This window comes from Aotus nancymaae, unplaced genomic scaffold (genome assembly GCF_030222135.1).
Source record: "Aotus nancymaae isolate 86718 unplaced genomic scaffold, 86718_ANA_hifiasm-v0.15.2.pri h1tg000012l, whole genome shotgun sequence".
Lineage (NCBI taxonomy): Eukaryota > Metazoa > Chordata > Mammalia > Primates > Aotidae > Aotus > Aotus nancymaae.
The window spans coordinates 23,497,464-23,523,876 of record NW_026988423.1 but is presented as its reverse complement, the minus strand read 5'-3'; the positions used below and the strand labels follow the sequence as shown (position 1 = coordinate 23,523,876).

Sequence of the window (26,413 nt, the reverse complement as noted above, 5' to 3'; positions counted from 1 at the left end):
GAGAGGACTGAGCCTGGGCAAGAAACGAGGGCCTGGGAGCCTAGGATTTTTCTCTCCCATCCCATCTTTCTGACTCTGTACCTCCCTGCACTGCAACAGCCTCACCTCTGCCTTCCAGAGGCTCAGTGGCCCCCTCTCCCTAGGGACCTTAGATGGGGCAGAATGGAGTGGCCCCCTTCCTGGTCACATCACCTACTCCTCTACCCCGAATTCCTGGCTTATGCTGCCACCTACTGGTTAGTGGAGGGAGGGCGGTAAAGGTCCAGCGTCCCTGGGAGCCGGACAGTTGTTGGTTCTGCTGTGCAAAGCCCTGCTAAGCCTGGGTGTGAACTGCCACTTTGCTGTGTCTCTGGTGCCCTTCCCTAACCTCTAATTGACTCCTGGCAAGTACCCAGGGTATGTCACCAGGACAAGGAGTGGGTGTGGAGGGATGCCCACTCCTCTGATTCTTTTATGGAACTGCCTGTAGTTTGGCCTTCCATGACCGATGGGGGAGAGCCAGACATCACCCCTGCCCCTGGGAAGCTTGTACACATTTATTTATTTATTTTTCCTTCAATGTTTATGTCTTTTTTGGGGGAGAGATGTAAGAAACTAGCCAGAGAGGCTGGACATGGTGACTCTCACCTGTAATCCCCACAATTTGGGGGGCTGAAGCTGGAGGATTGCTTGAGCCCAGGAGTTCAAGAACAGCCTGGCCAACATAGGGAGACTCCATCTCTAAAAAAGAGAGAGAGAGAGAAAGAAAGGAAAGAAGTAAAGAGAGAAGAGAAAGAAAGAAACTAGACAGAGACTGTTAAATTGTGAACTTCTTGACCATAGAAATTGGAGTTAATTGTCTTCCCCCATAGCCACCACCTCCAATTCACTTATGGCACATCAGACTGCACCTTTTTTTTTTTTTTGAAACAGTGTCTCATTCTGTCACCCCAGCTGGAGTGCAGTGGTGCAATCTTAGCTCACTGCAACCTCTGCCTCCTGGGTTCAGGTGATTCTCCTACCTCAGCCTCCCCTCCCCCGAGTAGCTGGGATTACAGGTGCACGACACCATGCCCGGCTAACTTTCTTTTCTTCTTCTTTTTTTTTTTTGATGGAGTATTGCTCTGTCTCCAGGCTGGAGTGCAGTGGCGCCGTCTTGACTCACTTCAACTTCTACCTCCCAGGTTCAAGTGATTCTGTTGCCTCAGCCTCCCGAGTAGCTGGGACTACAAGTGTGCACCGCCATGCCTGGCTAATTTTTGTATCTTAGTATAGATGGGGGTTTCACCATGTTGGCCAGGATGGTCTCGATCTCCTGACTTCGGGAGGCTGCGCCTCAGCCTCCCAAAGTGCTGTGTTTACAGGCGTGAGCCACCGCACTCAACCTAATTTTCTTTTTCTTTTTCTTTTTTTTTTTTTTTAAGACAGGGTTTCACCATGTTGGTCAGGCTGGTCTTGAACTCCCGACCCCAGGTGATCCGCCCACCTTGGCCTCCAAAGTGCTTGGATTACAGGTGTGAGCCACCATGCCCGGCCTGCTCAGCCTAATTTTCATAGAGACAGGGTTTCACCATGCTGGCCAGGCTGGTCTCGAACTCCTGACCTTGTGATTCACGCCTCGGCCTCCCAAAGTGCTGGGATTACAGGCGTGAGCACCGCACCCAGCCCAGACTACACCATTATAGAAACTTTGTGGGTTTTATTTATTTATTGTTTAAAGAGAAGGTCTCTCTCTCTCTCTCTGACACCCAGGCTGGAGTGCAGTGTTGTGATCACAGCTTACTCCAACCTCAAACTCCTAAGCTCATGTGATCCTTTTGCCTCAGACGCCCAAGTAGTTGGGACTCAGGCATGCATCACATCTGGATAATTTTTGTATTTTTTGTAGAGACAGTCTTGCCATGTTGCCGAGACTGATCTTGAACTTCTGCCCTCAAGCGATCCTTCTGCCTTGGCTTCCCAAAATGCTGGAATTACAGGAGTGAGCCACTGTGCCTGGCAAACATGGGGAAGTACAAATATAGAAATTGCTAACATCCTATACTCAAGGCGACCTATACTCAAGTGACTATTTTATTTTATTCATACGGCCCTTAGATTATTATTATTATTTTTTTTTTGGAGATGCAGTCTTACGTACTGTGTTGCCTAGGCTGGAGTACAGTGGTGCAATCTCGGCTCACTGCAGCTTCCGACTCTTGGATTCTAGCGATTCTCTTGCCCCAGCCTCCCAAGTAGCTGGGATTATAGGCACGCGCCACCATACCTGGCTAATTTTTGTATTTTTAGTAGAGATGGGTTTCACCATGATGGCCAGGCTAGTCTCGAACTCCTGACCTCAAATGATCCGCCCACCTCAGCCTCCCAAAATGCTGAGATTACAGGCGTGAGCCACCATGCCCAGCCTGCCCTTAGATTCTTAAAGAGTTCTTACTGGAGGGGTGATAGAAGTAGACATTAACAGTACTAGTTCTGCCATCAGATTGCCTGGTTACTTCTGTAAATTTGGGAAAGGGCCTCAGTTTCCTCATCTGTAAAAATATTATTTATTTCAGGCCAGGCACAGTGGCTTACGCCTGTAATCCCAGCACTTTGGGAGGCTGAGACTGGTGGATCATGAGGTCAGGAGTTTGAGACCAGCCTGGCCAACATGGTGAATCCCTGTCTCTACTAAAAATACAAAAATTAGCTGGGCAAGGTGGCAGGTGCCTGTCATCCCAGCTACTCAGGAGGCTGAGGCAGGAGAATCGTTTGAACCCAGGAGGTGGAAGTTGCAGTGAGCTGAGTTTGCGCCATTGCACTCCAGCCTCGGCGACAGGGCAAAACTCTGTCTCAAAATATATACATATATATATTATTTACCTCATAGGGTTGGTACGAGGAGTAAATGAGGTCATACATGTAGCATGTTGGCTTTTACCATTGTTATTGTACTAGAAAGTTCCTTGTTGGACTAAGCCCTGCCTCTGTCCCCATAGCTTATATCCAAGAGCGCCTCATCAGCCCTCACACATTGAGGTCAGCTCTCAAGCTTCCCCCAAGACTTCTGGCTCTGCTCTCTTATGTAAAATTGGAGAGATAGGGTCCAGAGCAGGGCCATTTTGGGGTGGGTCCATCACAGAAACTTTATCCAAAGAGGGCAGCCTGACACTGGGCCCATAGGAAGGTGGTCACTGGCCTGGCTTGATGGAGGCGATTCAGGCAGTTTGTCTCCCATTAACTGAGAATGCTGGTACTTACTGTCTGCGGGCCAGGCACTGGCATTTGCTTTCTTGGTGTGGGAATGGGCCTGCTCACTCACCTAGACCCATTGTAGATGACCAATTGTAGATTTTTTTTTCTACTCTAAGACTTACAGTCAAGTTTATGACCGTGGAACAAAACTTCTCTTGGTGCTGAGGGTAGCTGGTCTGTCTTGAGAGTGTTTCCAGTATGTCAGCTTTTTCTAACTCTTCTTTTTTTTTTTTTTTTTTTAAGACGGAGTCTTGCTCTGTCCCCCTGGCTGGAGTGCAGTGGTGCAATCTCAGCTCACTGCAACCTCCATCTCCTAAGTTCAAGCAATTCTCATGTCTCAGCCTCCCAAGTAGCTGGGATTACAGGCGCCCACCACCATGCCCAGCTAATTTTTGTATTTTTAGTAGAGACGGGGTTTCACCAGGTTGGTCAGGCTGGTCTTGAATTCCTGACCTCAGGTGATCCACCCGCCTCTACTTCCCAAAGTGCTGGGATTACAGGCGTGAGCCACTGTGCCTGGCTCTCTGTTTTTCCAATGATTTTTTACTCTGTGACATTGATTTAAACTTACTGTTAAAAAATATATTTCTGCTGGGCACAGTGGCTCACGCCTGTAATCCCAGCAATTTGGGAGGCCAAGGAGGGTGGATCATCTGAGGTCGGGAGTTCAAGACCAATCTGACCAACATGGAGAAACCCCATGTCTACTAAAAATACAAAATTAGCTAGGCGTGGTTGCACATGCCTGTGCAACTCAGCTACTCAGGAGGCCGAGGCAGGAGAATCGCTTGAACCCAGCAGGTGGAGGTTGCCGTGAGCTGAGATTATGCCATTGCACTCCAGCCTAGGCAACAAAAGCAAAACTCCATTTCAAAATATATATATATATATATGTATATATGTGTGTGTGTGTGTGTATATATATATATATATATATATATATATATACACACACACACACAAAAATTAGCCGGGCGTGGTTGTGGGAGCCTGTAATCCCAGCTACTCGGGACGCTGAGGCAGGAGAATCACTTGAACCTGGGTGGTGGAGGTTGCAGTGAGCCTGCACTCCAGCCTGGGTGACAGAGTGAGACTCAGTCTCAGAAAAAAAATCTTTGACCTGCCCCCTGTGCAAGGAGGAGGTTAGTGTTTCCATCTTATAGATGAAGAAACTGAGGCTTAGAGGGATGTCTGGTTCATAAAATCACCAAGACAGTGGTGAGGCTGGAGTGAAAAACCATCCATGGTTTGAGTCATCAGCTTGTGCACCCTCTCTGGGTTCTCCCCACCTGGGTCACTAGACTGTGCACACATACACTCACCCAGTGTGAGGGCAGCAGAGCTCAGAGAAGGGCTTTGGAATCCCTGCCCTGGGTTCAGTTCTGGCTCTGCACTAGCTGACTGTGTAACTGTGGGTGAGGAACTTCTTTCCTCTGTAAAGTGGAGTGTGACACATTCCTCCCGGGGTATGTTGATGAGATGAAATCACACGTGTTAAGCCCCTAGCAGAATCCCAGGCCCGTGGGAGCCTGTGGAAAGGACACATTTTCTCTGTCCCTGCTCTCCACATGGTCACCACTCTTGCCAACCTGGTCAAATAACTAGTCTAGGGCAAGCACTCCTGAAAACCCACCTGGTGAAAACACCAGATGTTCCTGTGGGCAGCAGCTGTAAGGCTGAGAGCATCAGTGGGAGGGGGTATCAGCTGGTCCTTCCTGCGTCTGCACCACTTAGCCCCTTTCCCTCTGTTCTCTCCTCCTGCAGATTGTAATGTAGCAGACCCAGCCATGGCGGCCCCACAGCTGGGTCCCGGCCAAACCACCCAACTGCCCCTCAGCGAGAGCAACGTGCCAGGCGCCCCGCATGGCCCCCCTCCTGGCCTTCGGCCTGATGCCCCTGGGGGTGGGGGCGGGGGTGTCTCCGGAAAGCCTCCCTCGCAGTTCGTGTATGTCTTCACCACCCACCTGGCCAACACGTAAGTGCCTGGTGGGCAGGCTAGGTCTCTCTCTGCCCAGCACCTCTCAGCCTGGGGTCCCAAGGGAGCCTGTGCAGGGGCAGGGTGGGGTGGGTGAGGCCGGGGCTCCCTCCTGCTCACCTCTCTGAGCTGCCAGTGTCCCCACTCCATACAGGGCTGCGGAGGCAGTGCTGCAGGGCCGGGCAGAATCCATCCTTGCCTATCACCAGCAGAACGTGCCCCGGGCCAAGCTTGACCAGGTGAGTGTGGCACCTGTGAGCAGCGGGACTGGGCAGAATATCCTCTTACCTGTCTCATGCTCTCTTTGTCCTTCTGCAGGCCGCTAAAGTGCCCCCCACCCCAGAACCGCTACCCCTGAGCACGCCGTCAGCGGGCACCCCGCAGTCCCAGCCACCTACACTGCCGCCGCCGCCACCCCCGGCCCCTGGCAGTGCCCCGCCTGCTCTGCCTCCAGAGGGGCCTCCTGAGGACAGCAGTCAGGACCTGGCCCCCAACTCGGTGGGAGCTGCCAGCACAGGTGGTGGGACGGGGGGCACCCACCCTAACACCCCGACGGCTACCACGAACAACAACCCTCTGCCTCCTGGAGGAGACCCCAGCAGTGCCCCTGGCCCTGCCCTGCTGGGGGAAGCAGCCCCCACTGGAAATGGGCAGCGCAGCCTGGTGGGCTCAGAGGGCCTGTCCAAAGAGCAGCTGGAGCATCGGGAGCGGTCCCTGCAGACGCTGCGAGACATTGAGCGACTGTTGCTCCGCAGCGGAGAGACTGAGCCCTTCCTCAAGGGCCCCGCGGGAGGAGCGGGTGAGGGGGGCCCGCCAGCACAAGGCCCCCCTCCCTCTCAGCAGCCACCCACGGCCCCTCCCAGCGGGCTGAAGAAGTATGAGGAGCCGTTGCAGTCCATGATTTCGCAGACACAGAGCCTGGGGGGCCCCCCGCTGGAGCACGAAGTGCCTGGGCACCCCCCGGGTGGGGACATGGGGCAGCAGATGAACATGATGATACAGAGGCTGGGCCAGGACAGCCTCACGCCCGAGCAGGTGGCCTGGCGCAAGCTGCAGGAGGAGTACTACGAGGAGAAACGGCGGAAAGAGGAACAGATTGGGCTGCATGGGGGCCGCCCTCTGCAGGACATGATGGGCATGGGGGGCATGATGGTGAGGGGGCCCCCGCCTCCTTACCACAGCAAGCCTGGGGATCAGTGGCCTCCTGGAATGGGTGCGCAGCTGCGGGGGCCCATAGATGTTCAAGATCCCATGCAGCTCCGGGGCGGACCTCCCTTTCCCGGCCCCCGTTTCCCAGGCAACCAGATACAACGGGTGCCTGGGTTTGGGGGCATGCAGAGTATGCCCATGGAGGTGCCCATGAATGCCATGCAGAGGCCTGTGAGACCAGGCTTGGGCTGGACTGAAGACTTGCCCCCTATGGGGGGACCCAGCAATTTTGCCCAGAACACCATGCCCTACCCAGGTGGGCAGGGTGAGGCGGAGCGATTCATGACCCCCCGGGTTCGTGAGGAGCTGCTGCGGCACCAGCTGCTGGAGAAGCGGTCGATGGGCATGCAGCGCCCTCTGGGCATGGCCGGCAGTGGCATGGGACAGAGCATGGAGATGGAGCGGATGATACAGGCGCACCGGCAGATGGATCCTACCATGTTCCCCGGGCAGATGGCTGGTGGTGAGGGCCTGGCGGGCACTCCCATGGGCATGGAGTTTGGTGGAGGCCGAGGCCTTCTGAGCCCTCCCATGGGACAGTCTGGGCTGAGGGAGGTAGACCCGCCCATGGGGCCAGGCAACCTCAACATGAACATGAATGTGAACATGAACATGAACATGAACTTGAACGTGCAGATGACCCCGCAGCAGCAGATGCTGATGTCGCAGAAGATGCGGGGCCCCGGGGACATGATGGGACCCCAGGGCCTCAGTCCTGAGGAGATGGCCCGGGTTCGGGCCCAGAACAGCAGTGGCGTGATGGGCGGCCCGCAGAAGATGCTGATGCCTTCACAGTTTCCCAGCCAGGGCCAGCAGGGATTCTCTGGGGGCCAGGGACCCTACCAAGCCATGTCCCAGGACATGGGCAATACCCAAGACATGTTCAGCCCTGACCAGAGCTCAATGCCCATGAGCAACGTGGGCACCACCCGGCTCAGCCACATGCCTCTGCCCCCTGCATCCAATCCTCCTGCGACCGTGCATTCAGCCCCAAACCGGGGGCTCGGCAGGCGGCCTTCGGACCTCACCATCAGTATTAATCAGATGGGCTCACCCGGCATGGGGCACTTGAAGTCGCCCACTCTTAGCCAGGTGCACTCACCCCTGGTCACCTCACCCTCTGCCAACCTCAAGTCACCCCAGACTCCCTCACAGATGGTGCCCTTGCCTTCCGCCAACCCGCCAGGACCTCTCAAGTCGCCCCAGGTCCTCAGCTCCTCCCTCAGCGTCCGTTCGCCCACTGGCTCGCCCAGCAGGCTCAAGTCTCCCTCCATGGCGGTGCCTTCTCCAGGCTGGGTTGCCTCACCCAAGACGGCCATGCCCAGCCCTGGGGTCTCCCAGAACAAGCAGCCGCCTCTCACCATGAATTCTTCCACCACCCTGAACAACATGGAACAGGGTGAGTCCGTTGTGCAGACAGGCGCTGAGTGCTGATATTGGGAGCCTCTGAGATGGGTGTGTCCCTGCTGGGGCTGGACAGTGAGTCAAGGCCTCTGTACTAGGGGCCCAGAGGTGGATGGCTCTGCTTGCGGGGCAGATGGTGACAGCTGTGTTGGGCTTTCTCAGGGGGCACCACGTGAGTCTCCCAGGCATTTCGAGGGATTGTACTTGAGGCCCGGGATCTTCCCCTTGCCTGGGGCCCTAAGGCTGCAGAGATTGCTTGAAGACTGGTGGGCTCTGGAGATAGTGGGGGCCTGTGGGTGTGTCTGAAGGATCAGGTGATATGGGGAGCTGACCTCTTCCTAAACCCCCCAATATCCACAGCCAAATTCATCTTCCCCTTCCCAGTCACCCCCTGCTCTCTTTGTCTTCCCGTTTCTGTAGGTGCCCTCCCGCCTAGTGGCCCCCGGAGCAGCTCCTCCGCACCTCCCGCCAACCCTCCCAGCGGCCTCATGAACCCCAGCCTACCATTCACTTCCTCCCCAGACCCCACGCCTTCCCAGAATCCCCTGTCACTGATGATGACCCAGATGTCCAAGTACGCCATGCCCAGCTCCACCCCACTCTACCACAATGCCATCAAGACCATCGCCACCTCAGACGACGAGCTGCTGCCTGACCGGCCCCTTCTACCACCCCCCCCACCACCGCAGGGCTCCGGGCCAGGTGCGAGGACAGGCTGGGGCCCCGGGGAGGCCAGCTGGTGTGGGCATTGGGTGCGGGGAGGCCAGCTGTGGTTGTGCTGGCTTCTCTGAGCTTCTGAAGTCCCTGGGTGTGGGGGTGGAGGCTCCTGGATGCGCTCCCATTCCCACTCACTGGAGTCATTAGTGAAACCCAGCCCAGAGCACTCAAGTGGTCTTTCCAACACTTGGTGGCATGTCTGTGGAGGACTGGGCCAGAACTTAGTCTCTTGGCTTCTAGCTTCAATGCCTCTAGTCCCTTCCTTCCCAGCCAGGGGAAGCCAGTGGGAAAGCTCCAAACCCTGGCACCACCTGGCTGCAGACTGGGGAAGGCCTGAGCCCTGCATCCTCCCCCAGCTGGGTGCACCATGCCTGACCCCTCTCCTCTATTCCCTACAGGGATCAGCAACAGCCAGCCCAGCCAGATGCACCTGAACTCAGCTGCTGCCCAGAGCCCCATGGGCATGAACCTGCCAGGCCAGCAGCCCCTGTCCCATGAGCCCCCGCCTGCCATGCTGCCCTCCCCAACTCCTCTGGGCTCCAACATTCCATTGCACCCCAATGCACAGGGGACAGGAGGGCCCCCTCAAAACTCCATGATGATGGCCCCAGGGGGCCCCGACTCCCTGAATGCCCCTTGCGGCCCGGTGCCCAGCTCCTCCCAAATGATGCCCTTCCCCCCTCGGCTGCAGCAGCCCCATGGTGCCATGGCCCCCACTGGGGGTGGGGGCGGGGGGCCTGGCCTGCAACAGCACTATCCGTCAGGCATGCCCCTGCCCCCCGAGGACCTGCCCAACCAGCCACCAGGCCCCATGCCTCCCCAGCAGCATCTGATGGGCAAAGGCATGGCTGGGCGCATGGGCGACGCGTACCCACCGGGCGTGCTCCCTGGGGTGGCATCAGTGCTGAACGACCCCGAGCTGAGCGAGGTGATCCGGCCCACCCCAACGGGGATCCCTGAGTTCGACTTGTCGAGGATCATCCCCTCTGAGAAGCCAAGCAGCACCCTCCAGTACTTCCCCAAGAGCGAGAACCAGCCCCCCAAGGCTCAGCCCCCGAATCTGCATCTCATGAACCTGCAGAACATGATGGCGGAGCAGACTCCCTCTCGGCCCCCCAACCTCCCAGGCCAGCAGGGTGTCCAGCGGGGGCTCAACATGTCCATGTGCCACCCCGGACAGATGTCCTTGCTGGGCAGGACAGGTGTGCCCCCACAGCAAGGCATGGTGCCCCATGGCCTGCACCAGGGGGTCATGTCCCCTCCACAAGGCCTCATGACCCAGCAGAATTTCATGCTGATGAAGCAGCGGGGCGTAGGGGGCGAGGTCTACAGCCAGCCTCCCCACATGCTGTCCCCACAGGGCTCCCTCATGGGCCCCCCGCCCCAGCAGAACCTCATGGTGTCCCACCCTCTTCGGCAGCGCAGTGTGTCCCTGGACAGCCAGATGGGCTACCTCCCGGCGCCAGGCGGCATGGCCAACCTGCCCTTCTAGAAGTCACTGCCGGGGCTGGAGCCGGGGCAATGTTGCAAATACGATAACCTTTAACAAAGTTCTTCCCCTCAATGTTGGGATGGCCTGGGTCTCGGGGTGGGGTGGAGGGGGTGGGAGGGGGTTTGTGTGGGGAGTGGCATTTGTGGAAACCAGATGTGCTGGCAGCTTAGGGGGAAGTGGCAGAGTGGGGTGGGGGATTTTGGATTGGGGTTGGTTCCATTGTGGCCACCAGGACTGCCCCTCCCCTACTCCTCCCAATTCCTATGGAGCCTCTCTATTTTACCTCTTTCCCTGCACCCACCATGCCCCCTTCAGCTATGCTTTTGGAGTCCTGGATGGGATCTGGGGGCACAGAGGAAGGAGAGGTCAGGTCTCCCCCAGCCCCTTCTGCTCCTGTCTCCTCGTGTCTGCATTGCTGGAGCTCCACCTCCCTCTCGGTTTCTCTGCACCCGCCCGTTTTCCTTCTGTCTTTACCTGTGTCGTATCCTTTCCCTGCTGATGTGGCTGACCCCTCTCCCACCCCTCCCTGCAGGCGGCTGGCCAGGTGGGCAGGTGCCAGCTGGAGCTGTAAATAGAGCGCTGCGCTTTTGTGCCGGTTTGTGCGTGTGCTGTATTTCCGTGTTTTGATAGAAGTCACACAAAAAAAAGGATAAAAGAAACCTTTCCCCCTTCTTCAAGTTACTACTCCCTCCATTCCCCTGGACCCAGGGACATGCAACCCTACACGGCCACCCACTGTTTGCAGTGTCTGAGTCCTTAAGGGATACCATTCCTGTCTCCTCCCCAAATGGTAAAATGACGTAAATGCCCCACTCCTAAACTGAGGTCAGACCACCTAGGCTTCCACCTGGTGAGCCCTAGCAGGGCTGAGACCCCCAGGGCGGCAGCCTGTCTGCTGCTGAGAGATTCAGGGAGAACATGTGCACGCGCATGCTGTTTGCCCACACCGGTGACATGGGGCCCTGGCTTCCCACTTTGGATGCCTGGGTGTCCTCTGCTGCTACATCTTAGCCAGAACTTGAAGTCTTTTGTCCCAGTCTGGGATGAAGGAAAGGAGGAAGAGGCGGTGGCTGTGTGGCCTCCGTGAGTGGAGCCATGGAAGGGTGGCATGGTGCCGCTGGGGTCTGTGGCTGCAGTAGCCCTGGGCCAGTAACCTCCAGGGCCCTGACACTTCCAGGGGCTGCCACCTACTTCTTATCAAAGAAGGGGGAACCGTTAGTCCGAGTCAGTCCACCTCCCCTCCTGCCTCCACCCCCGAGGATGGAATCGGGAGAACAGCATCCCACCACCTCCTCTCTGCCTGCCCACTCACCGGCGAGGTTGTCCCTCTGCCCAGGGCTCAGGGCCATGTACCAGACCTGTCTGTGCTCACCCGGGCACAGCCACTGCCTCCCCCTCGGCTCCCTGCTCTTCCCCAGAAGAGTCCCCTGTCCGCCTCTGGTCAGAGCTGAAGCCATATACGACTGGGTGTTTGTCCCCTTCTTTGGCCCCAGGAGTAAAAAACTTCTCCTTTTCTCACTTCCTTTCCTGTCTCAGGAGGAGGCTGGGCAGTTCCCTGGCTGAGGCCTTTTGTGCCCCACCTCCAGGGCCAAGGGGCCATTCTAGACAGGGTGTCTTCTACCAGGACCCATCCCTAGCCTTCCTGGCCTGGAGGGCCTGGTCTCGCACTGGCAGCTGTAATACAAAGGGAACTCACCCCACTCCTCCCAGCCTGGTGCTGTCCTCTGGGTCCACCATCGGCCAGGTCCAGCGCTTCCTCTGGGGCTGACAACAGGCCCCTGACTCCCCCCAGCCACCTCCCAGGGGCCATGGCCAGGGCCTCTGTGTTTGGGGGGGCACCTGCCCTTCATCCTGCCAGGCGCTTTTTGCCCGCCCTGCCTCAGCCTGGGCCCTGTGCCCTTGAGCTCTCCACCCCTGGCCCAAGACCCCCCAAACTGTCTGACTCTGTGTTTCCTGCCCTGAGGAGAGAGGGGTGAGATTGCAGCAGGCCCAGTGCCCTCTCCGTCCCCTCTTCTCTCACCCGCGCCACAGGCCAGCCTACTTCCCTCCATCCATGGCCATACCCCCAGCCATTTTGTACCATTATATAAATATATATATAAATATAAATATATAAATACAATATGTGAAGACATCTTCTTGGTTTTTATTTTGAAACAATTTTTAGGCTTGTTCCGGGGGTCTCTGTGCTGCCTGTACTGTATTGACCTGTTTTATAGGTGCCTTTTTATTAAAAAGAAAATTCAAAATCCAGCCTCTTGCCTCTTTGCCTCTGCTTCAGACTCCTCCGTTGATTGCCCAGCTTTCTAGGAGATACTCAGAGAAAAAAAGGGGGGTCCTGGGGCTTCCTCGTTGTTCTGTGGTGAAGACACTCTCCCCTGGGTCAGCTGTGATTTCCCCAGTGGGGCCTCCCAAGGAGCTTGGCTGCTGGGCTTGAGTGGGACAAGTGCAGGGGTCCCTGACTCCACCCGATCCGAGGCTGGGGAGGCAGGAGCGAGCACCCAGAACTGCCGGTGGTTAGTCGGGCCTCCCACACCCCAGGTGAGCAAACAAGCACAGAGCAGCTTCCTGCGGTTCCATCTGAGTGACATCCTCACCGGGGCAGGGCCCGGCTTCCTGGGGCCTGGGGACTTCCCTGCCCCGGTCTGTTATCCTTCCCTGCCTAAGGTGATGCCACAGAGAGGCTGGTTGAGATGACTCCCACAGGCCCCTTCCAGGCAGCCTTTCTCCATTCAGACTCTGAGTTTCCTCAGGTCTGTAGCTTGTGAGAAGGGAGTGGGGAGGGGACAAGGCAGCCTCCTTCACCATCAGTGCCCACAACCCCCCATCCCTGGACCAGGCCACCACAGGAGCTTTCCATCCCACTCCATGTCCCCTGGCGGAGGGGACCGCCGGATTTGATTGATCCATGTCCCTCCCTTGGGGTTGGGGAAGAAGGCTCTTTTCTTCCCTCTGTTGGGCTTATCTCTTGCTGCTCGGCCTTTGAGCTTCCTCAGGTCACTGCTGGCCTCCAAGGGCACCTAGAGTCAGCCCTGCCTGCAGACCACCCAGGACTCAGTGACACGGGGTGGACCCAGTGCTGTTTCTGTCAGAGCCGGGGGCAGCTACCTGAACGCAACCAGTCTGAGCTTCCTGCTTGGTCAAGATGGCTTCAGGCTTGGGGGCCTGGCAGAATGTCTGCGTTATGTGTGTTTTTAGGGACTGAAATGTCTGAAGGCCACACTCTGCTGCCAGCTGGCCTTTCCTCAGTTTTAACCTCCACTCATCCCCTGGTGCTCAGCTTCTCCTGGTTTTGTTTGGCAGATGGGTAGGAGGAGAGAGGGGAAGCAGTGGAGGTCAGCAGCCCCTAAGCCGATGGAGTGTGTTCTGGGAGGGACCAGCGCTGTTCCTTGGCAAGGGCAGAAGTAGAAGTTGTTTCTTGAGCTTTGGATGATTAGGATGGGAGGTGTGTGAGGTTCTCTCAGCCCAAGGGGGCACAGATGGGTAGAGACAGCCTTCACTGTGCCTTTGGGCTGCTTTCTGCTCCCTGGGCTCCAGCCTAGCCCCAGGGCTGGCAGAAGAGCTGGCAGGGATGTCCTAGAAATGGGGGTTGGTTCCTCTAGCTACCCCAGCTGAGGACACTCCTAGGTGAGCCACAGTGAGCCCTTAGGATCCCAGCTCCTGCTGGAAGGAGCATCCAGCATCACTGCATGCCCCAAGGAAAAGCAGCAATAAAGGGGGACACTGGGACCTAGAAAGTGGTGAGGGAGGTGGCATTCTCTGACTCAGAGAGACTGCTCTTGCGCCAGCTAGGGAAGAGCTGGCACAGGGAGGCAGGGCCAGTACAGCCCAGCTTGGTCAGGAGCCGTGACAGGTCACTGCGGAACTTCACGCCAGCGAAAGTGTAGAGCATGGGGTTGAGGCAGCAGTGGGCCAGGCCCAGGAACTCGCACATGGTGATGGCCACAGGGAGAGAGCCGTTCAGCTCGCAGCTATTGTCCATGGCCTTCAGCCTCGCCAGGGTGTCCAGGAAGATGACAATATGGTAGGGTGACCAGCAGAGGAAGAAGATGCTTGTCACCAGGATGGCCACCCTGACTGCCTTCTGCCGCTGAGGGCGCCGCTGGGCCTGGCGCAACCTGTGCACCACGCCTACGTAGCACCAGCCCATCACCAGCATCGGCAGCAGGAATCCCGCCACGTGGTAGAGGAAGCGGGAGGTGAACCAGGCATGAGTTTCGGCTTGGCTCTCTTGGGAGAAGGTGCAGTGTGGCAGGGAGTTGTTGTGATAGGGCAGGCTGACTTTGGCGAAGAGAATCTCTGGGAAGGCAAGGAGGAAGGCCGTCAGCCAGATGGTGGCACAGGTGATGTGGATGGAGAGGAGGCGGCGGTGGCGGTAGGCATGGACAGCGTGGACAATGGCCAGGTAGCGGTCCACGGCGATGCAGGCCAGGAGCAGGCTGCTGCAGTAGAAGTTGATCTTGTGCAGGGCAATCACAGTTTTGCAGAGGAAGGTCCCCAGGACCCAGCCCACAGAGCCCTCAGCCACGGCAAAGGGCAAGATGAAGACCAGCAGAAGGTCGGCCACAGCCAGGTGGAACAGGAAGGTCTCGGTGGAGCTGCGCGTCTGCCGGTGCCGCTCCAGGATCACCAGCACCAGGACGTTGCCGATCACGCCCAGGAGGAAGATGAGGCTGTAGGCCACGGGCACGAAGACGGCCTTGAAGGAGGTCATGAGGGGCCCCTCCGCGACGGGGCAGAGGTGATTTTCCACCGGGGAGGTGTCGTTATAGTTGTCAAATGTGTCCAATTCCCATAACTGCAAGGGGAAGGAGACAGGAGGGTGAGGAGCTGAGGACCTGTCTTTCCTCTCTGAGAGGAACCCTAGCTCTCTTGGAGGTTTTCCTACATAGGACCCGCTGACCAAATGTCAAGTTTCAAATTTCTTTCTTTTTTTTTTTTGGAGATCAAGTTTCACTCTTGTTGCCCAGGCTGGAGTGCAATGGCATGATCTCGGCTCACTACGACCTCCACCTCCCGGGTTCAAGCAATTCTTCTGCCTCAGCCTCCCAAGTAGCTGGGATTACATGCTTGCACCACGATGCCCAGCTAATTTTTCATTTTTAGTAGAGATGGGGTTTCTCCGTGTTGGTCAGGCTGGTCTCATACTCCTGAGATCCGCCCACCTCAGCCTCCCAAAGTGCTGGGATTACAGGTGTGAGCCACCCGCCCAGCCTCAAGTTTCGAATTTCCGTTCTGAACAAATCACTTTGTCTTTTCCAGCTTCAATTTTTTGCCTATCAAAGGGAAGCATTCTTTAGAGTCGTAGTGCAGATGAAGCGGGGAGTGTGGAGTGGCCGTGCTTTGTAAGTGCTGAAGGGCTTGCCCCATAAGTCAGCTTGTGTTTTTGGGTTCTCATGTACAGAAGCCTGTGGGCTTGGGGGCTGGAGTTGCAGGACTTCAATTTGGGGAATGGATCTGGTTGGTACAAGGAGCCATCTGTTCCAGTTCTTAGCAACTTAGCATCGTGCTGGGGTCCGGGGGCAGGCGGGTGTGGGCTCCCTCTTCATGGTCTCCCTATTCCTGACTGTCTCTCTGTTCCTGACTATCTCCCTGTTCCTGACTGTCTCCCTGTTCCTGACTGTCTCCCTGTTCCTGACTGTCTCTCTGTTCCTGACTGTCTGTCTCCCTGTTCCTGACTGTCTCCCTGTTCCTGACTGTCTCCCTGTTCCTGACTGTCTCCCTGTTCCTGACTGTCTCCCTGTTCCTGACTGTCTCCCTGTTCCTGACTGTCTCCCTGTTTCTGACTGTCTCCCTGTTCCTGACTGTCTCTCTGTTCCTGACTATCTCCCTTATCACTGAAATGGCAGTAATAGCCTCCCATCTGGTTCAGTATGCACAACCCACTCAAGGTATGTAATACTATTCGTGTTTCACAGATGTGTCTTGCTAAAGATCAGGTTTGTGTGGACCGATGTTTAGCTACTTCCAAAGCCAGTACTTCCCACTGAGCAACCCTGCCTGGGCTTCCTTCTAGAGGCAGCAGATTCAGGCTCCCTGCTACTTCCCGTCACTGGCAACCTCCCTGCAGCTAGGAGCACTCAGAAGCAGAAAGCCCAGAGGCAGAGAGAGGCAGGAGAAAGTGAGGGAGACACGGAGAGACGAGCAGGAAAGAAGGAGAGAGACTGCTCCAAGTGCGGGGCTGTGGCCATGATGTCTCCGGAAGTTCCCTCCTCCCCATTCTCCTCCTCCTCTCCCCATCACGTCCCCCACATCACCCCAGCACTCAGGTTGTTTACCCAGCTAACCACAAAGGAAGACATGTGCCTGTTTTCACACCTTTCACTCACAGCTGTCCCCTGCACCTGTTCCTCATCACTTCCCAGCTCTGTTCTTCCCACCCTCCTTACCCAAGCCCCTCCCCAGGCAATTCAAAACCAATTACAATCAACCTATGTGGGTTCAAAAAGGCAATTCTATAAATGATGAGCCCCAGGGAGGCAGCGGATGGGATGGGGTACTCTGTCCCCCAGGCTCTGGGTGGCTTAATGCTGCCCCGCTTTCAGGGGCCAAGGAATTTTGGGCTGCAGTGAACTATAATCATGCCACTGTGCTCTAGCCTGGGCAACAGAGCAAGACCCAGTCTCAAAAAAAAAAATTGGAGTAAGCCAAACTTAGTGCCATTTACACATTGCTAAATTTCAGAACTGCTGGGCACAGTGGTCATGTCTGTAATTCTAGCACTTTGGGAGGCTTAGGTGAGGGGATTGCTTGAAGCCAGGAGTTCAAGACCAACCTGGGCAACATAGTAAGACCCCATCTCTACAAAATAAAAAAAATAAATTTTAGAACTAATTGCAGAATATCACAAACAAAAGCAAAGATGTGTGTTTCTCCCCCAAACACACATCTTTGCTTTTGTTTCTGGATCAATAGTGTCATGCTATGTTGCCCAGGCTGGAGAGCGGTGGCTATTAATAGGTGTGGTCACAGCACACTACAGCCTCAACCTCTTGGGCTCAAGTGATCCTCCTGCCTCAGCCTCCTGGGTAGCTGGAACTGCAGGTGTGCGCCAACAGTGCCCAGCTCCATGGATTTTCTTTAGAGTACCCATGACTCTGTGTATGTCACAGGGTTAACCTGGGGTGGGGAGTGGTGTTGGGGCTCCAGGCGCCCCTCCTTGCCTTTAAACTAGAGCTCTCCACTTTTGACTTGTGTGGTGTTTCACACGTAAGCTTTTTGTTGAAAAAAATGGTTCTACTTTCATTTGAAAACCATGGACCTGTGGGATGAGGTCTAACCTCCCAACAGAGCCTTTATGCTCCTTCCAAATGTATATTTCTCTGACCTTTCAAACTTTGTCTTCTATTAATATATTATTGCTCTAGGCCACCCCCCAAGCCTGTCCCCAACACCCCAACACATTCCTGTCTCCAAACCTCTGCTTGGCCTTTTCCTTCTGCCTAGCAAGGCTTTCTGCCCAAGTTTGCCCATCTAATCTCTACCCTTCCTCCAAAGCTGAATTCAATCCCATCTTCCTACATTCTTCCTGGCTCCTCACTTGAAATTGTCTCTTCTTCTTATGATGCATGTGCATTTATTACAGCACTCAGGGTTGGGATGACCACTTTCTAAACAGATGGCAAGGTCCTGGAAGCAGACCTTCTGTGTCGCCCTCCCAACGCCATGTGTTTTACGTAAGACAGATGTATGTTGACCTGCTCTGAAAGCAGTTTCCCAGAGAGGGCCAGGAGCCTTTGTAACCGAGACTTAGGTAGGTGCCTTCTCAGGGACTCCGTAACTTTCTGCATTCTGCCTTCTCCCAATAACCTTGACGGCCTGGATTCTAGATCCTATCTTGTGTTCTCTCTCCCTGTTGGGAGCTATTTCCAATATTATCATTGAGCACACCCACCTGACTAATAGTGGAATTCAGCAGTCTTCATGCAGAGCCAAGCCTTTCAGACAGAGGGAGGAGAGAAGCAGGGCCTGGGGCGGACAGCAGGCTGGACTCCACCTACCTTGGCTGTGCCTGGGGGAAGGCTTAGGTCCAGCCAGCCTATCTGACCCAGAAAGCCCTGGGTTTCTGGGCTCGCCCTCCATGCAAGTTCTTGTCCTCCAAAGCCTCCAGGCTGACTGGGTTATTGCTCATCTAAAGTCAGTGCAGGCCAGGCGCGGTGGCTCACACCTATAATCCCAGCACTTTGGGAGGCCAAGGCGGGCCGATTACAAGGTCAGGAGTTTGAGACCAGACTGACCAACATGGTGAAATCCCATCTCTACTAAAAATACAAAAATTAGCTGGGCATGGTGGCGCATGCCTTGTAACCCCAGCTACTTGGGAGGCTGAGGCAGAAGAATTGCTTGAACCTGGGAGGCGGAGGTTGCAGTGACCTGAGATCGCGCCACTGCACTCCAGCCTGGGTGACAGAGAGTGATTCTGTCTCAAAAAATCAAAATAAAAAAAATAAAGTCAATGCAGTGAGAACCAGGTTTAGAGGGGGGTGGGAGGGGCCTGTCTCTTCCTACTTGCCAAGAGGCATTTGTTTGGCAGTGTTCAGAGAGGGGAAGATGGGAGGAAGCTGGTTTGAGGGGTGCTGGGAACCGACAGCACATCTCAGCAGGAGGTGTCAAACAGACATTTTTGGGGGTTCGGGAGTGGCACATGTTAAAGCCACTTCCCACACACAAGATTTCTAGTCCCCCAGTCTCCCCCCAAACTATGGAGAGAGGCAATAAAGCAAGGTTGGCTCTGGCCTCGTGGGAAGTTGAGGAATCAGGAATCCTGAATACTGTGGGGCATGTGGTGCTGAAGGAAGCCCTCCAAGACCCACGCACACAGGGAGCACAGGGTGGCCCATTTGCATGAGCAGTGTTCCCATTCTTTGACATGAAAAGCTGCAGAAACCCAAGGCCCTCATACACACACTCTGACAGCAACACACACCTTGCACAGACACAGGTGCCAAGGTGGGCCACACCAGCATGTGGCATCGACAGTCACCCAGCAGACAACAACCGGGTCATAGCCCATGGGCCTCATGCCCACAAGAAGGGAAGAAACACATGACCAAATGAGGCTGAGTGGGGAGCTAGAATCTAGTTAGAAAATTGCTGTGAGCACTGGGGAGGAGCAGAGGCTGTAAGAGTGTCCTAGTATTGAGGGGCGTAGGGGGAGGCGGGGGTGTAAAGAGATGCAAAGCGCTTGGCCTGCAGTGGGACCCATAATGTTACTCTTCTCCTTCCTCCACTGTAGGGCGCAGGCTACTCCCTGGATAATTAAGTTCTCCAAGCCCCACCTGACTTCTCCAAATAATGAGGCTGCTCCACTGCCCAGCGCTGGCCAGGGTGAAGCTCAGCTCACATTTGCTAATGGGGATTCTATGTCAGCGGGTGCATTAGGCAGGGGTGTCTAGCATGCCTCAGGGATCTATCCTGGGTCCCCTCCTCTTCAGCACTCTCAACCCAGCTTTGGGGGCACGCTCGGGCAACACAGAGTTCTTTACAAGCTGGAACCATGGGCCAAACCTAACCAGATGAAATTGCATGGGGAAGAATATACAAACCAGGACTCAGGTTTCAAACATTACCCATCCAGGGATAAGTTAGGGAAGACCAGGTAATGACAGTTCGTGAGAAAGACTTGGGAGTTTGTTGCCTATAAGCTTAAGATGAGTCATGGGGGTGATGTGGCCAGCAGAAGGGCCACTGTTACTTTCATCTAGATGAACAGAAGCCTGTAAGTGGGCAGCTGACACCAGCCCAGTTTGGTTGGTCTGGACAAGGGTGACTACTTCGTTGAGGGGCTTGGAAAACCCTGCCCATGGAGGAAGTTTTTAGGTACTAGGGGTGTAGTGTCTAGAACAGGGAAGACTTGAGTCCATGAGGGCTGATGTCAAGGCTTGGAAAGAAGACCCATGGGCATGAGGGCAGCGATGGACTCATGCTTGAGCTTCCAGGGGCAGTCCAGAAGGACTGGGCGGAAGCTGAGGGGATGGTGTTTCAGTCAAAGGAGGGAGAACTTCCTAACAGGCAGAACCATCCAGCAATGAGATGGGACCCTTGGGAAGGAGAGGAACGTTTGAGCCCAAGTGCGTGGGAGGAGATTCCTGCCCTGGGAAGAAGGAGGATGGACTCTGCCTTCAAATGCCCCTTGCTCCCACTCCCAGATTCTCTGTCCGTCCTGTCCTGCCTGGGGCTGAGCTGGTTCTCAGCGTGATCTCCATCTAGCTCAGTAGCCGGAGCCTTTGCTTTTCTAGTCCATCCTGCCGCCGATGAATGCCCCAGCCTGACCTTGCTTCTCAGCCCTGAGGAGGGGTCAGGGCTGCTGCATGCATGGCTCACTCAGGCTGAATCCCAGGACTCCTAGACCTAAGTCATGCTGGTCGAGGAAGTTGTCTGCACACAGATGCCAGTCATTGCTCTGACCAGGGGGAGCACACAAGCTCCATCTCCTTTTATGGGCCTGTGTGGATATTCCCAGCCGAGAATCAGGAGCTGTGAGTAGGGCTGGCCAGGGCGTCTCTCATTCCAGCCTTCAGTGGCCTAAGGGGTGTGGGGTCTAGAGGAAGGAGACTGGGCTGTGGTGAGGGTATAGGTTTGTACCCCTTACCCCCTCTTTCTTCAGAAGGCCCACAGCCTCCAAAGACCATCTCAGACTGGCTTGCCATTTGTCACACCTCCCTTTCCCCACCCACAGCCTTCAGGGACAAGCCTGTGAGATTCCTCTTCCACCTCTACCCACGAGTTTTGGCCATTAGAAGCAGGTACTGCTCTGGGTGTGGTTTTAGGGGGAGAGATTAAGCTACTCCACACCTCTGCAGCAAGTCTTCAGGGTTAAAGGGGCCCCACCTGGCACCCCAGCGTCTCTTTATCCTTTAGGTCCAGAGTCACACAGTCCAAGGCACAGGTAGACAGGCCTCCCAGGTGTGTGTGGCAGCCTCTTGAAACCATCTCCTGGGTTGGAAATATTTTGCCCCATCACTCCTGGAAGAATTCTCATTCTTGTGTCCTGATTTTCAGATCCACATACATGGCCACTGTTTATGCTGTTCAGCCAAAGGAGTGGGATCAGCTGCCACTTGCATCCCTAGGGAAGGCAAGAACTCCTGACAGAGACTCAGCAGACTGTATGCCTGAACCCAGATTCACTTCAACCCTGACTCATCCTCAGCATGGCCTTGGGGCTCTCCCTCATCTCTGACCCCTCCAACCACACCCCCAGTTGGGGCCCCTTCCACTGGGGTTCCTCTGGGACTTTTGACCTGGTTGGGAGGGGGTGGAGAACCTCCCTTCCTCCCAGATGAAGCCCAGAAACAGCCTGAGCTGGTTTTGGTTCCTCTTCTTCACACCTCCATGGTGAAATGAGATGGTCCACGTGGACAGGCTGTGTAGCCTATGACGCTCCGGTCACACTGAAGTCATGGTGTGTGGTGATCATCTATGGAGAGGGGGCATAAAGCCAGCTCTGGGGCTTGGGCCAGCCTCACCCTGTGCTATAGCAGCTTCCCCTCCTGGCTGGTATGCAGGGTGGGGCTGGAGGTGTACTTTATGACCAGGCTCTGTGGGTGCCCCAGCCCAGGCTCTGGTTCTGTTGCGGGGAGGCTCTCAGATCAAGGTTTCCATAGACAGAATCTGCTCTAGGTCTGCCTGGATCTGCCTTTCCAGCAGGATGGGTCCCTGGAATGCCCAGAACCTGGAATCTTCTTGTTCCTGGTTCTTAGCCATCTAGATTTTTTCCTATTTGAACCATTCATTCATGAGAATTAGCGGCCCCTTTTCTCCAGCACTCCCGGTCCCTGCCTTTAAGAAGTGGACATTGTAAGCAGCTAGAGTTGGTCTTCGAGTTCTAGAGGACAAGTAGAATACAGAATGACCAACCTGGCTTATGGCCAGGCACTCCCAGTTTCTTTCTTTTTTTTTCTGGCAAGTTTGTATAATCAAAAACCTCCAGTTCTTAACCCAACATTAAAATGTAAAACCCAGTGTTCAAGGAATGTGAACCAATACTTGGTTTGGGCAAGGACAAGGAGGAGAAAAGGAAGCAGAAGGAACAGAGAAGAATCTACACTAACTCCAGAGGGAAATGGTGAGCTAAAACTGTTACTGCATCACAAATCAATAAATATTTATTGAGAAGCTACTACATTCAAGATTCTCTTGCCTGTACTGCTATCCCCAAGGTTTTTGTGCTGTGACACTGAGGGACAGTCTGCCAAGGCTGCTCACGGCCCTTCAGTGAGTGGGTAGGGGTGGAGAAGAGGGTCTGTGTTCTGAGAGGACAATGATCCCGAGACAGAGTATGTAGGAGGTCCGTGAAGTGGGGACGAGGCAGTGGTGGCTAGCTGAAGAGCTCCAGAGCTCAGATGGTTCTAGAACTCCTGGGCTCCTGGCTAGACCTGAGTGAGGGATCCAGACATTTGAATGCCTGGCTGAGGATCACTCATTTGAGGTGTAACATGAAACAAGTCACTAGGTCTCTTTCCCCCAGATGTAGGTTTTCTTGGGACATAACCTGCTGCCCCTGCCCTCTGCCACCACCTGTCTCTAGTAGGTCACTCAGTGAGGCGAGGCGTGCAGTTAGGGGAAACTCTTAGGTTTCTCAGAAGCCAGAACCAGCCACGTCTCCAGTTGGTTACTAAGATATCCAACTGGGTCAGGGCTCGTGGTCAGTTTGAAGCTGCAGGAGAGGAAGACACCCAGTAACCTAACCAGGTGAGGCCAGCGACTGTGCCCGGGGGCCAGGGTGGGAGCACATTGCTCCTTTGGGGCTGTGGGTTTTTAGTCTGATTTGCAGTATTGCCCAGACTCTGCGATTAGGCTCAGGGCAGCTTCATGGGTGTGCAGCTTGTGCAGTCAGTCACACAGGGCCTGCACCTAGCAGGACCCTCGACTTGGTTTAGTGCTCTGCTGTTGCCTTCTTGATCTTTTTAACAATTTTTCAACAAGGGGCCCCACGTTTTCATTTTGCACTGGTCCCGCAAATTATGCATCAGGTTCTTTTTTTTTTTTTTTTTTTTTTTAGACGAGGTTTCACCATGTTGGTCAGGCTGGTCTTGAACTCCCAACCTCAGGTGATCCACCCACCTTGGCCTCCAAAGTGCTTGGATTACAGGTGTGAGCCACCACGCCCGGCCTGCATCAGGTTCTGATAAGATGAATGGTCCGGCTCTGAGTCCACCTGTGGTTTGGATCTGAGAGGCCAGGCTTTGGGTAGCTAGCCCTTCTGCTTACTTTCTCCCCATGTCTTACATTTCCCAGCCTTGGGATGTGGGCAAGCGAGAGGCAGGCTTCTCCAAGCAAGTCTGGGAACACGGTTGGTGTTCCACTCTAGCCAGGGGAGCAGGAGGGAGTCAGACAACGTCTCAGGTAAGTTTGGGCCAGGAGAGTTGGTAGGAGCCAGGGTTTGGTTCCTTCATGATCTAACCCAGAATGCAGCTCTGAGACAAGTCCTTTCCCCAGGGGGAGAAAAGACTGTGAAGAAGTTTCCAAGAAACCTTACAACCAGCCTCTGCCGACGGCTCACAAGGAGCCCTGTGTTTCTCTGGTTGAGCTGCTCCACACACACACGTCTTTTGGAAGTCCAGTGACAACCAAGTCAACTGCACAACTATGCTTCACTGGAGAGACTTGAGTGGCGGCAGTGTGGTGCTGGGGACCATTTTCTTAGCCCACCCAAGAAACCCTTCCAAGAATATCTTATCTCTAGAGATTCTACAAGTTCTAAGACATTTTTCAGATTAATTTTTCTCAAGCGCTCCCTGACTCCAGCCTGCTGGGATCCTCTTCCTGGCTACCATCTGGTCTCACACTTCCTCCGTTTAGCACATACTTGTTGTCTAATAGCTTCCAGTGAGTGATTTTTTTCTCCGGCCAAAGTGGAAGCTATTTGAGGGCAAAGACCAGATCCTCAACTTTTCCACCCAACACAGAATGTAGTTCCCTGATGATATAATCACATGGCGAGAGATGAACAGCTATGCGTTGATTGACTGATTAGCAATGCCAGCCTCCTTTCGGTAAGAAAACCTCCAAAGTACTTTCCTGTCTAGTCCCATATTCCGACCCTAAGAGAATAGGAGAGAAAGAACAGAGAGGTGAAGTATCCTGTTCCCGGTCACATAGCAACTCAGGGAGGATGCGGGGTCTGAACCCATGTCTTCCAGGTTCCTCTAAAGGATGTCTACCAAGGGCAGTAGCTCTCCTTATCTGCTTCTTCCACAGAATGGAAAATAAACTCGTAAAGGGCAGGAGCTGACAGACCTGTCTAGAGTCCACAGATCCACAGTGGGAGGGGATTCCCAAGCTGTCCCCTCTCCCTGGGACTCTGGCACAGGATATTAGAATTCCAGGCAGGGCCCGGGCGACAGGAGGCTACCTGTGTCTACTCACCAGGCCCTCCAGTTTCTCGAGGTCCATTTCCAGCGTCAATGGGTAGTTCATGGCTGCGCCGCCCGTGAATCACCAGACTGGTCACTGTCTGATGTCGAGAGGCTCCCCACCAGGTGCCTCTAGAGAGGTGGCAGCCGTCAGCTGCAAATTTAAGCAAATGAGCTGCGCATCGTCTCCTGGGGCGGCTAGGGCCTGCAACCTGCCTCACAACTCATCACTTTTTTTTTTCCACTGGGTCTTTTCTGTTTTTTTGAAGATAGGGAAAATCCCCCACAGCATCAGTGCTAGTCAAGCATTTCAGCTTCTTTCCCGGCAACAATCGTGTCAACTGGGGCAGATGACTAGTTTAAAGGCTGCCCTCACTTCTCCTCCCTATACCCCCAATAAGGGGCTCACAATTTGTAATGAAACCACCATACAAAGTCATCAGGCTGTTAACGGGAAACCCCTGATCCACAGAGAACAGGAGAAGCGCTCTCCCAGCAACCTCTCCTCCAAGCCACCTCCAAACCTTCATCTTCCTCACCACTAGGGTGATCAACCATTCCAGTCTGCCCAGGACTGAAAGTCCCTTGACTTGGGAAACCCCTAAGTCCCAGCAAGTCAAGGCACTTGGTCAAACTACTTGCCACCATCCTTTTGCCCACCAGGGGCAAAACCCCTTCCCTTCTCAGCTCAAGTTCAGAAAAGATAGAAGTTTTCAAAGGGAACAACAGTAAAACAATACTGGAAGACAAAATGAAACCAACTTTGGAAGGCTGAAGCAGGATCGCTTGAGGACAGGAGTTGGATACCAGCCTGGGCAACATAGCAAGACTCTGTCTCTAAAAGAAAAAAAAAGTGAAATCACCAAGAAAAGCACATAGTTGCAGAATCACTTTGTGACTCAAAAATAATGATGTTCTATCTATAAATTAACTTGGTTGGCTCAATAAATATTTTTTCTTTTATATATATATATTTATATATATATATATTTAAAAAGACAGGTTTCACCATGTTGGTCAGGCTGGTCTTAAACTCCCAACCTCAAATGATCTGCCCCCCTTGGCCTCCAAAGTGCTTGGATTACAGGCATGAGCCACATTGCCCGGCCAGCTCATAAATTATTAGGCTAGAGAGGACCTCAGAGATCATCCAGTCTAACCCCTAATTTTTATGTAGGAGGTCTGTGAGGCCAACTTACCAAGGATCCCACAGCTAACCAGTGGCACAGCCGGGACTTGAACTCAGGTCTTTTGACTCCATGTTTAGTGTTTTCTGTACTCTACCAGGCTGCCACTCTTGCAGGCTCTCATAACCCCTGTCCTTTCCCTCAACTCTGCCCTGTCTGAGGGCCTCTTCCTTTAAGAAACCCTTGTGTAGATGTTGGTCAATTTCCCCTCCAAGTTTCATCTTTGTGCTTTTTCTTCCAGAAGCAGGCATTTCCTCTCTTGGTCCACACTGATGAGAAAGCAATGACTGCAGACACAGAGGCACCCGCACATGGTGGCTGTTTCTTGGCCCCACCCCCACCCTTGTTATCACGCTCCCTTCCAGCCAAATCACCCTTTGCTGGGATCCTACCCTTTCCAGTGCCCTCCTTCACCCTCTCCTCCATATTCACCTTCCCTCTTTCTCCGTTTCACACCTTGCTTACAGCCCCCACGGCATCCCCAACAGATGCATCATTCTTCGGGTTAAACAGCCTGAGGAGTTTTCAGCCTCTGTTGGTGCTATTGGGATGGTTTCCTCCTCGCTCTGCTCCATTCGCTACCTTTAGAAGCTGCTTTCAAGGAGGAAGGCTCTCAGGACAAGGTATCACACTTCTTCTCCAGCACTTCCAGTCCTGAAACCTCCGGGAGGAAGCTGCCCCAAGGTTTTCTGTGTCCCAAGCTTACTGGGAACTCATCTTTCCATTTACCCTGTCCTCAACATTCCTGTCCCTCCAATCCCTCAGCATACTCCAATCCCTCAGCCTTGGCCACCCTGGCTAGGGAGGAAAATTGATCAGGAAGGAATACAGCATATAGAATCATAGAGGAATTGAAAGG

The 26,413-nt window shown here is 54.5% G+C and overlaps 2 protein-coding genes across 14 annotated transcripts in view; one reads left to right on the top strand and one right to left on the bottom strand.

Moving 5' to 3' along the window:
- BCL9L (BCL9 like) overlaps nt 1-12,263 on the top strand; it is a 31,605-nt gene extending 19,342 nt beyond the window's left edge. For 6 of the 9 annotated variants that reach the window (XM_012470359.3, XM_012470354.2, XM_012470355.2 and 3 more), the window contains 5 exons: nt 4,978-5,188; nt 5,343-5,427; nt 5,507-7,796; nt 8,222-8,503; nt 8,917-12,263. In XM_012470359.3, coding sequence (XP_012325782.2) covers nt 4,978-5,188; nt 5,343-5,427; nt 5,507-7,796; nt 8,222-8,503; nt 8,917-10,010 — 3,962 coding nt within the window. In that variant the 3' untranslated portion in view covers nt 10,011-12,263. The remainder of the gene's footprint in view (nt 1-4,977; nt 5,189-5,342; nt 5,428-5,506; nt 7,797-8,221; nt 8,504-8,916) is intronic. The other 3 variants (XM_012470358.2, XM_012470357.2, XM_012470353.2) reach the window with 1 other exon arrangement.
- On the bottom strand, nt 12,137-25,704 carry CXCR5 (C-X-C motif chemokine receptor 5). Of its 5 annotated transcripts, none has more exons than XM_012470362.2 (3): nt 25,567-25,704; nt 24,381-24,521; nt 12,137-14,808 (listed from the first exon to the last, which is right to left on the bottom strand). In XM_012470362.2, exons 2-3 carry the CDS (start codon nt 24,429-24,431, stop codon nt 13,741-13,743), a joined length of 1,119 nt encoding a protein of 372 aa, XP_012325785.1. In that variant the 5' UTR covers nt 24,432-24,521; nt 25,567-25,704; the 3' UTR covers nt 12,137-13,740. The 5 variants fall into 5 exon arrangements, with proteins under 5 accessions (XP_012325785.1, XP_064231543.1, XP_012325786.1 ...); XM_064375473.1 differs by lacking the exon at nt 25,567-25,704 and adding an exon at nt 21,341-21,429 and having other exon boundaries at nt 24,381-24,458; XM_012470363.2 differs by lacking the exons at nt 24,381-24,521; nt 25,567-25,704 and adding an exon at nt 21,254-21,318.
- Between the last annotated feature and the right edge of the window lie 709 nt (nt 25,705-26,413).